This window comes from Haliotis rufescens, unplaced genomic scaffold (assembly GCF_023055435.1).
Source record: "Haliotis rufescens isolate VD_foot unplaced genomic scaffold, xgHalRufe1.0.p SCAF_49, whole genome shotgun sequence".
NCBI lineage: Eukaryota > Metazoa > Mollusca > Gastropoda > Lepetellida > Haliotidae > Haliotis > Haliotis rufescens.
This window is the reverse complement of record NW_025964212.1, coordinates 188,735-200,223: the sequence shown is the minus strand read 5'-3', so window position 1 is coordinate 200,223 and position 11,489 is coordinate 188,735. Positions and strand designations below refer to the sequence as shown.

General features: G+C 40.7%; 1 protein-coding gene across 1 annotated transcript in view; it reads right to left on the bottom strand.

Moving 5' to 3' along the window:
• The window catches only part of LOC124139005 (multidrug resistance-associated protein 1-like), a 30,167-nt gene that overhangs the window by 8,103 nt on the left and 10,575 nt on the right, over positions 1-11,489 (bottom strand). The window contains exons 9-22 of the mRNA XM_046505954.2: positions 11,263-11,440; positions 10,625-10,945; positions 8,034-8,171; positions 6,782-6,928; positions 6,204-6,288; positions 5,924-5,990; positions 5,565-5,691; positions 5,244-5,420; positions 4,892-5,059; positions 4,509-4,686; positions 3,818-3,902; positions 2,878-2,986; positions 2,001-2,229; positions 529-839 (exon numbers count right to left, since the gene is read on the bottom strand). Of these exons, the coding sequence (XP_046361910.2) occupies positions 529-839; positions 2,001-2,229; positions 2,878-2,986; positions 3,818-3,902; positions 4,509-4,686; positions 4,892-5,059; positions 5,244-5,420; positions 5,565-5,691; positions 5,924-5,990; positions 6,204-6,288; positions 6,782-6,928; positions 8,034-8,171; positions 10,625-10,945; positions 11,263-11,440 (2,320 nt within the window). The remainder of the gene's footprint in view (positions 1-528; positions 840-2,000; positions 2,230-2,877; positions 2,987-3,817; positions 3,903-4,508; positions 4,687-4,891; positions 5,060-5,243; positions 5,421-5,564; positions 5,692-5,923; positions 5,991-6,203; positions 6,289-6,781; positions 6,929-8,033; positions 8,172-10,624; positions 10,946-11,262; positions 11,441-11,489) is intronic.

Sequence of the window (11,489 nt, the reverse complement as noted above, 5' to 3'; positions counted from 1 at the left end):
AAACCATTAGAAATGGCTATGACAGTTTATCAGACATGGTCCCATGAATGATAACTAGATTTTGTTTAGTTCAACAACTGCATGTTTGCGACTAATAACAAAATATAAAATGTTTATGTAGGTGGAAAATGTGACAAAATGGCTGATAGAAAAGGTTTCATTAAGCATTTTTCAATTTTTGAACATGAGCAAGTCCTTCACACAAGCTGATTTTGTTTTTTGTTTTTTGTTTGTATGTTTGTTTGATTGTTTGTTTGTTGTTTAACGCCACACTCAGCAATATTCCAGCTACATGACGGCGGTCTGTAAATAATCCAGTCCGGACAAGACAATCCAGTGATTGACATCATGAGCATCGATCCACGCAATTAGGATACGATGACATGTATCAACCAAGACACATAGATGAAAACAACACACACAATTGGTACAAAATGATTCTTCGGTCACGGACTTGCTTTAAATTAAAGTTCCCTGTGTTATCGTTGGCGTTATAGGCTTTAAAGAATATACGTTATTTTTGTTCACCTGTACAAGGAAGTAAAGTATGATCAGGGGAATGACCACGACGAGAAATATAGGCGTAGTGTACGAAATAATGATGATGCTGCTGAGGACTTGGAACATTGTGTTGAAGGAATACTCCACCGCAGTCGGCATCCTGATGTCGATGGTATCCATGTCCTGAGAGAACCGATTGACAATTCTTCCGGTTGGTGTTGTGTCAAAGAAGGACATCGGTGCCTTCAAAACATTCCCCAGCATGTTTGAATGGAGAATACGAGATGCTTTTACTGTCCTTAAATTCCACAGAAAGGAAAACACCATGATGAAAGAAGCTGGAAAATGAAATGCATAGACTCACTATCAGAATTATTATAATGAGTGAGTGGGGAATGTTGTTTTACGTTCATATGAACAACATGCCCGCTCTGTCTCGGCAATATGTCAATAATTGAGTCTTGGCAAGTTCTCATAAATTGATTGTCTGCTTGTTGTTTAACGCCGCACTTAGCAATATTCCAGCTTTATGACGGGGGAAATGTTGTTTTACGTTCAAATGAACAACATGTCCGCTCTATCTCGGCAATATGTCGATAATCGAGTCTTGGCAAGTTCTCATAAATTGTTTGTTTGTTTGTTGTTTAACGCCGCACTCAACAATATTCCAGCTGTATAACGGCGGTCCGTAGTCTGGACCAGACAATCCAGTGATTGACATCATGAACATCGTTCCAAGCAATTGGGATACGATGACATGCATCAACCAAGTCAGCGGGCCAGAGCACCCTATTCCGTTAGATGCCTCTTACAAGCATAGTCGACTTTTACGGCCAGCATGGGTTGCTGAGGACCAATTCTACCCCGGATGGCAGTTAGGCTGGGGAACCCCATGTGGAATCGTTGTAATGAGTGATTGAGTGGATGAGTAGGTTTTAACGCCACACTGAACAGTATTTTCAGCAATGTTACGTGTGAAATAGCTCGTAGGCGTTCACCACTTTAGTAAAAGACATAATTTCAGATATGCTGTTGACAAGGAACAAGGAACATCGTCAGGGCGAATCTAGAGTACGAACCCATTACTAACTTATCCTGGCGCAACCAAGGAGCGCAACTCTACTTATTTAATGACAAAAACACATAACACTGCAAACACGAAAACGTCATTTTTTCCGTATATGGTCATTGGACGGAAAAACGACGTTTTTTGGACGTTTTCAAACCATCGTTTTTTCGTCCAAATAACGTCGTTATTTGACAACGGAATTTACTGGGAGAGAACGATAGCATCACGCTCCCCCTTTCTTGATTGACATTGTCAATCAAGCAAAAGCGTCTACCGGTATTTCTACTTCTCAGATTTCATTGGTCAGTTCTCGCGTTTTAGATTACAGGCCCTGTACTCGAAGCGCTTAGCGGAAGTACTGAAATCAATCGCTCTGCGCATGCGGATGACAGCTATTGTACTCTTTGAGCATACTCATGTTTATCCTTACTTTGAACTAGACCTAAAACACCATATATTCCCATGTAGTATTCGTTTTTCTCCATTCGGAGTGAGCTGTTGGACGGAAGAATTTTTAGGGAGCTGTCATCAGTCCATTTGCTGAGCCATGTAGTTGACGTTACGGAGGTTGCTTGAAATAATGCGTACATAACCAATGCGACCAGCATCGGCAATAGTCCTATAGCCCTGGCGTAGGTTAGAAACACTTCCTTTGTAACCTGTAACAACGAGAGTGTGGTATGAGTGTGCAAACTTACGCTTCTTCCGCCAAAAGGAAAAGTCGCCCAATATAGTATATTTCCTTCATTTGATCTTACGGGAAATGACAATTGAAAGTTTACACCTGTAAAAATTAAGCACCATACTTAGTGAGTGCGTATGGTTTTACACCGCTTTTAGCAATATTCAAGCAATATCACGGCGGGGGACACCAGAAATGGGCTTCACACATTGTACCCATGTCAGGAACCCGGGTCTTCGGCGTGACGAGCGAACGCTTTTACCACTAGGATACCCGACCGCCCGCACCATCCTTAATTTATATTCATATTTACATTGGCTGCAAAGCTTTTACGTTGTATGTATGAAATATTACTTACAATGTAAGTGAACATGTAGCATGTGATGTTCGTTTGCACTCACGATCATGTATCTTGCCTATTAATATAAGATCTACCGCTTTTCTACAAGATTTTCGTTTTTACTTTTACGAAGAATACACATATTATCTTTTATTTCAAACTATCAAAAGTTTCTTGTACATTAGACTTTAAATTGAACTTCGCACCTTGAATATTCAATTTTGGTATCTTGCAATTTCTAATTTCTAATTTCAATATTGTTGAGAGTAGGTTGTCGTCGGATACCTTGCCAGCCTCCACCACCTCTTCCTTAATCAGTTTTCTCTTTTCCTTCACCCTTTGTTCTTCCTTGACTGGTTGTGACTGTCTGGCCTCTTTGCTCCGGGGTTTACTCCTAAATGTATGAACCAACATTTTGTTTGTAAACATAAACTGTGTGCCAAAATAAGGTATACCAAACTTGTTTTTTATGTCATTGAAAATTGGAAGAACTGTTAATTTTGGCTATGTCTGTTTAACCATCACTCATTCCTGCAACAGTTTGTAAAAATGTAATCTGCGGCTGGGTAATTTTGCATTTAACTAAATTGGTTCAGTGAAGATGGAGGGAAGACATGAGTGAGTGAGTGAGTATGGTTTTACGCCGCTTTTAGCAATATTCCAGCAATATCACGGCGGGGCACACCATAAATGGGCTTCACACATTGTACCCATGTCGGGAATCGAACCCGGGTCTTCGGCCGCCCCGGGAAGACATGAATTTGCAATCACATGACCCCTGCCATATTTTTAAAAAGCTGGTTTATTGAGTTTCAAAGGTAAGATCAGCACTTGTATATTATGTGAATCTGTTTTAAATCCAATCATATATTAAAAAAATAAAACCACGTAGAAGTATTCTTTGAGTGCTAATTAAGCGCCAGTACAATTCGGTTTTTTTATATGTAATAATAATTTAATATATTTTCAATTTAAAATCAAACATATGGTAAAATCAAGGTAGGTATATTTTCTTTTGACCCTCGTTTTAGAAGGACGATTGTTTTATTTTGTAAACATAGAAGGGAGGCGGCTTACCTGTGAATTGTACATACCACCACCGACTGGAACAAAATGTCACTATGACACAAGAACTTTAAATAATATGTTTTTACATGGTCTTTTAAAGCATTGGGAGCCTTATATCAATCTGTTCAAGTCATATTCAAATACATTATTTACTTACAGGACAGTGAGATTGTCTGTATCCATCTCCCCACTTGATTTAACTGATTCTAAGTGTTGAAGACCATGCATCCTTATTTCGCTCACTGTTTTCAAAATGATGTTAGAATTAGATAATGTGACGTCGCTATGCATGTATATGTAAGTATGTCTCCTGTATACGTAAACAATAGTTACATGAACTGTTGTTTATATACAACGTCATCGTCAGAGAACATTGCATATTGTACGCCGAAACAGATTACACTGGGCTTAAACGGCAAAATAGCGGTGAAAATTATATGAATGGACAGCTGAAAATCAGTAATGACACTACGTGTTCAAGCGTGATTTGGGTTAAATGCTGCTTTGAACAGTAACATGGAAGGAACTGTGTTTGAAGAGTTGTAGTTTAGCTCCTCGGTAAAACCCACAAACATGCATTGGTGTGGCGCTGACAAACCAAATTAGTGAATGATCATCTTCAAGTTGGATCTTGGATTCTGACCATGGATCATAGGATCCTTGCACGTCTCAGAAACGTAACTCCTCTCAGATAATTGCGGTGCCTTAGACGACTGGATCAGCAGTGTCTCCATCCGTTTGTTAAAACATGGAAAAATGTATATACCTCAGCAAATAAAAGTTTGAATGAAATAGATGAACATTTCTTTATAATGCATTAACATATGTTCGCCAAATGTTGAACCTACGTTCAGTTTCAGAATCATTACTCTCCAAGAAATAGGTCTGTAGAAACAGGGCAAATGGCCCGTTAGACTTGAGAAGCTCCTCATACGTCCCCTTCTCTGATATCTGACCACTGGTCATCACGAGGATAGAGTCCATCTCTGGGAGCCAGTGGATGCCGTGAGTGACCAAAACCCGGGTCTGGATAGTTTTGTGAGAAATTTAGATAGTCAAAATCATTTACAAAATAAGGTAGGATATCAAATATATATCTGAATGTATGTGTAAATATTTATGATATTTGACACATGTCTCTTACTCGCGACAATAAATTAGATGTAGCTCTCACTTATGCTAAAATTATGTTGATATAACATCATATAACAGCACACCTATGTGTACCTACCTTGCCAGCGAGCAACCCTTCGCTACTGATAACCTTGTCAAAGATGTGTTTCCCCACATGACTGTCGACAGCACTGAGTGGGTCATCCAGCAGATAGATGTCAGCATCGTTGTAGACAGCTCTGGCTAGAGACACTCTCTGCTTCTGTCCTCCACTCAAGTTGATGCCCTGATGGCAAGATAGGAAACAAATACAATACACAAGAAACAGTAGACAGCTCTGGTTAGAGTCACTCTCTGCTTCTGTCCTCCGCTCTAGTTGATATGCTGATGACAAGATAGGAGACGAATAGAATACACAAGACACACACTGTGTACAGCTCGTGCTGAAGACTATCTCTCTCAATACTCACTCTCTCCCCAATCTCTGTCATATCACCAGCTGGTAACATCTCCAGATCTGGATTCAGAGCGCAGCACTCTACCACTTTGTCGTACCAATGTCTGTCCATGGGCTTCCCGAAGAGGATGTTGTTCTGCAAGGTGTCGTTCTGGATCCACGCAACTTGGGGCACGTAAGCCATGTGACTCTAAAAGGGGAAAAGCAAGACTGGCAATATTTATATGATATGTTACAAAAAAAATGTAAAGAACATTGAAACCCAATACATGTAGTTTGATATTGTACATTGTGCACTGACTGTTTTGCAGCAGGAAAGGAAATCATGAACGACCTTCACACTGACATGACCGTTGAGCTTGTCCATTTCCCCCAAGATGGCAGATATAAGTGAGGATTTCCCTGATCCGACTTGACCTACAATGGCCAAAAGTTGTCCCTCGACAACAGCCAAATTGACGCTGAAAGAACAAAATACTTTTTACTCTGTGGTAGTTAAAGTGAGTGAGCAATATCACGTCAGGGAAAATTATTTCACACCTATCAGATATTAGTTATATCATTTAAAAATCTGGCTTTCAGATTTAGCCCCATCTCATTTGTTCAGACGGTATGAAATGGTTGATATGGTGTTATTATTTTTATGTTAAAAGATTACAAAATATAAGAAATTGGCAAAAAAATGTTATTTACTTAGTAAGAGCTGGTCCTAGTTCAGAACTCCACTGGAAACATCCGTCTGTAATCGTCAGTGCATGACCTATATCATATAGGCGTAATTTTAAGACACTTATTGTGTAGGTGAATATATATCGGTCAAGTTTCATCAACTTACTACATTAAGTTTGACAGGTTAGTATATTATATAATAAGCTGGATACACATACTCTTACGTTACACAGATTGGTATTCTCTGAGAAAGTGTAAACCTAGCAGTTATAGCTTTGGGTCACTAATAGCAAAGCTTACTGACGTTGTGTGGCATTCCATAAGATTTGGGTATCAGACAAGTCTTCTGTGTTGAGGTACGTGTTAATTCTCTTCAGTGATACTGTAGCCTGAAATCGTAAAAAAATTTATCATGTATAATGATATGTAAATGAAATCAATGTAGCTCACCAGATGAAGAACCATACAGATGTATTGCACATATGTATTGTGAAGTGAAATGGGGTGTAATGTCGCGTTCAAGATTCTTGCACTTATACAGCGACGTGTGTACGCTTCTGTGTGTGTGTGTGTGTGTGTGTGTGTGCGTGTGTGTGTGTGTGTGCGTGTGTGTGTGTGTGCCTGCGTGCCTGCGTGTGTGTCTGCGTGTACCAAAAAAGATTAATGCCAGTTGTAAAGCGCTATCCCGCTGAGATACCAATCCGCAGTATACTTGGGCACCCCACTCAGACACAGTATACTGACTCCAAGCCTACCGGTCCTTGTTTTACTCTCTTAGGTAGGGGAACCTCAAATACCATCTTTTAGTACGACGCGGCCAGGATCGAACCTTCCGGGTTTTTATTGGAATGGCGGCGTCGGTACACGATGCAGGCTCTCTACCTGAACTAAGTATGCGATGATAGAGGGTGTTCTCGTGACAGCAAGTTTGATTATGCTGAAGAGTGAAATGGCCGGGAAGACGACCTCAGGCCGGAGGTAGTGGTCTTCAGAAGTGAAGATGTATGTCGTGAATGTTGTAAGAGACACCTAGAAGAATAAAGGATCCATTGACTAAGCAAGATAAACACATACTTTAATCACATATGTCTGGTACTAAGTTCACATGACCTAATGCAAAATTTATGTTTTTAATGACAATTGTCTAAGAAAGACGTTAACCTCAATGATCTGACCCAAGGCTTGATTATTTTCTCGTTATTACATTCCAACATAAAATTGACACTCATGCCTAGCATACTTCGAGTGACTACGCTATTAGCTTTTAGAAAATCATTGATTGACATTTTTCAAATCATGATCAGTTGTGTTCATCAAGGACACATGTCACCGATGACACATGTCCTTAATATTTATAGTGTACTTCATCTTACTGCACGGGTGGCACTGTCGTCTAAGGCGCCGCGATTCGCTGTGCAGAGTTGCGTCCCATGGGCACGCCAGAAACCTATGATTGTGGGTTCGAATCCCGGATCGCCCCGATTACTATAGTATGTGCTAGTGGGTTTCACAGAAGTGGTAAATGTCTGAGACCTGCATCACTTCGGGCTTACCTCCCACATTAAGCTGATACGCCGCGATAGAACTGGAATACTGTTAAAAGCAGCGTTGAACCCAACTCACTCACTCACTCACTCACTCACTCACTCACTCACTCACTCCTCTTACTGTCATGTATAAGCGGCGGGTAAATTTGAATGTGCCCGGCCTCTAATTCACCACAATTCATTTAATTTGTACAGTTACTGTTACTGGTCATTATCTAATAATTATTTACAGAGAAGTAAATTTGTATGGCTTCACAGTGAGTGAGTGAGTGAGTGAGTTGTGTTTAACGCCGCTTTTAACATTATTCCAGTTATATCACGGCGTGTCAGCTTAATATGGGAGGAAAGCCCGAAGTGATGCAGGTCTCAGACGTTTACCTCTTCGGTGAAACCCACGAGCACGGGTATGGTGCTGACAAACCTAGAACCATGATCGGTTCGAAACGGGATTCGAACCCACAACCATAGGTTTCTGGTGTGCCCAAGGGACGCAACTCTGCACAGCGAATCGCGGCGCCTTAGACGACTTGGCCACCCGTGCCCCCTTATGGCTTCACAGCAGGGTGGATTTAAAAAATGTTACTCACAAGATAAGGAACGAGAGTCCAGGTGAAGGTATTAAAACTCTTCAGGAAAGACATCTTCAACAAAATCTGTATCTCCTCATTCCGAACCGCCAGGATTTTCTCTTGGAAGGACGGCTCCCAGGCATACAGTTTCAGTATCTATGTCAGCAAAAGCAAATTAATCATTTGTTCACAAAAAGTCTTTACATGTATCAGTTTACTCCTTTTGGCGTTCTGCACAATTTCATCTGGTACTGCTATGCAGTTAAGTTGTCCTGAACGCGAAACAGGTCGGTCCTGCCCTTATGCGAGATTGCCGCCGACACCATCACACTACTTCCGCGGAATCTGTCGACTTTCTGTGTATAGTTTGTCGCTAAGCGCTCATGTCGCCGTATAAATGTTACAGTCAATGGGTAAAGTGACTGAAATTTTCACTTAGGCAATTTACAAGACGCCTAAATATTTCAGTTATTTCACAAATTGACCGAAAATCTGTCCATATTCTTTTTCATGATAATGATTTCCAAAACACATATATGTTTAATTTCATCACCCAGTGACTGGAAATGATAGGTTTAAAAAATAACGAAAGTCAAGGTATGTATTTTTGTTATTTTCTGGCTTCTAATCCTAGCACTTTCTGTCTATTGGGATATTTTAAGCCCTTTAGAACTTCTTTATAATTTTTAGTCACTGATTTTTCCGTCAGGTTGTAACATGAATGAAATATTAGCCCTTTTATAAATTGCGTAAGTAAATTACATTTTACACATCGTCTGTAACATACATCCGAATTCTTCCATCCGCAGGACGAAGCAAAAAACGTGATTGGTAATTGAGCAACAGAGTTCTCCATCGCAGGTAAGGGCCTACCTTGTGGACAGGACACCACTGACGTTGTTGGTTGGTTTGTTGTTTAACGCCGCACTCAGCAATATTCCAGCTATATGACGGCGGTTTGTAAATAATCGAGTCTGGACCAGACAGTCCAGTGATTAATATCATGAGCATCGATCCTCGCAATTGGGATCGATGACATGCATCAACCAAGTCAGCGAGCCTGACCACCTGATCCCGTGAGTCGCCTTTTACGACAAGCATAGTCACCTTTTACGGCAAGCATTGCTTGCTGAAGACCTATTCTACCCCGGAATCTTTACGGGTCAACTGACGTTGTAGTCCATCTACGCAAACCTTGTATGGCGGATGCTGTGAAGGACTCGGATGTAGCTGTCCTGGGCTGTGCTGGACACACGTGGTCTACCGTATCTGGGAAGGTTTCGTGTTGTTCGTCGGTGTTGGTAGCGATTCAAGAGTCTCGTCACTGTTGAGATACACGAAAAGTCGTGGCTATTGCCGATCTGAAGTCACCCGTCTCCAAGCGACCGATGGCGTTACAACTTTCTGCTTCACTCAGTCGCGGCAAGTGTTTGTTGTTGTTCATTCGCCCAGACAGAGGAGACCGAAAACGAAAACCCTACACGTTTATAGCCCTTCACGTACAGCTGCGTTTTGGTGAAATTGTTGCGTTTTGGAGACTCTGACAATGGCGAAATGTTTTGGCCATCAAGTTCCATAGTATTCATGATTCCTGTATCGCTATGTGTAAAATGACAGATCTAAAATTATATATCTATTGTTAATGACTTAATTCATGGTGCGTTACTTGTCTTATAAAACATATTGCAACAGGCGATGTTCAGTGAATATACGTAGACACGAACATTTTGCACCAAAGTGCATACAGAAAGTCGACAGATTCGGCGGAGGTAGTGTGATGGGGTGAACAGCATATATATAAATAAAGATATAAGTATAATCCCGTTACAACTGTCATAGTTCCAAAATACGTCATATTTTCTTCTATTTTTCATTAATAATTTTGACTTATAAAATAAGACTAAACAACATATTTTGTGTATATTACTCAATAATTTGTGTACTAAAAGTCTATCTCAGTCGGCGATGATATACGCCGGCCTTCGTTCACAAGTTTTGGTTGATAAGCATTATGTATTAAGCGCTAAGACTACATGCGTGTACCGTCCGAAGTCACTTATCAGTCGGTGTTGATATACGCCTGCATTCATTTCCAAGATTTAGTCTATAAGCGGTATGTGCTAATCGTTAAGACTACAGGTCCGACGAGAGAAGTAAACATTACTCTATGATAACGCGCTCTCCGAGAAAACTTATGTAATTTTAGTCACTTCTGCATACTCATGCCCTTCAAAACTGCGAGGTAATCTCTAAAATTCAGAAAGTCAGCACGTTAGATTAGCAACATTGCGTAGGTATTGTTTAAGTAAGTGATAATTGAAAATGCGACCATATCATGACCTAAGAGCATCGGTGGTATCAATAACAGTCTCTATTCTTTATACGGAATAAAGACTGGCCACTAACAGATGCTTCTCTTGGTTGTTTTCAGGTGTGCGGTCCCACGCTAATTCCCCGACAACTAATTCTAGGAATTATAATCAGCCTAGACCAAACATAAACCTTTAAAGGTTATTATAGGTCATAAGGATATTATACAACGTATAAGTATTAAGGAGAATGTTCAACAAAAAAGAAGGGGCTACATCTAATCATAAACCTCCCATTACCTTGATTCCGTTGAGGACTTCATTCATGATCTTCATCCTCTTGTCCTTGTGCTTCATCAGTTCAGCCTGATACTTCCTCAACATGAACACAGCGACAGTGTTGACGGGCAACAGCACAAATAACACCGCCATCCCAGCGAACATGGAGGCTCCCAGAGACTGGTACAGGAGGTACAGGGCAATGGCGACATTCATAGGGATAGCCCAGACTGCCCAGATCCAGATCGTAAAGGTTCGTATATGCTCCACGTCCACAGACATCAGGTTCACAATTCCACCTGTTGTCGACTCTTTCTTGGCCTTGTTGCTCATCCTCAAAGACTTAGAGTTGTTTATGAAATGGAAAATATTACAAGATGCCTATGTATAGTTTGTATGGTACGAGAATGAACAAACAGATTGTATAAGACCCCTGGGCTGCTGGAAGTGCAAGTGCCGACGCCATGATTCTGGAAACTCTTTTCTAAACTCATCTGCTAATGCCAGGAAGCGATTCATAAGAACTGTGCATACCATACATGTTGTGCCAGGCAGAAGGATTTGAAGGTTAAGTCAAGGTTAAGTTAAGTTATGGAATAGTTAATAAACAGTAAAAAATAGTTTGTCATTACAGCATTCAGACTGTGGAGCAATCGTACCTTTCTGTAAATTGCAGATATGATGACAGCAGCCATCCGCAGTGCCACCTTTCTCCCTTGGTGCCAGTTGGCGTGAGAAAAGACTGTCTGGGTTAACGTGGATACACAGAGGACAATGCACAAAAGGTAGCCTTTCCACAGGGGTATAGTCTTGTCTGTGGTGAAGGTTACGAGAAGACTGTAACATATTAAATGAGCATTTGTTAAAAGAACAAAACAGTCATTTG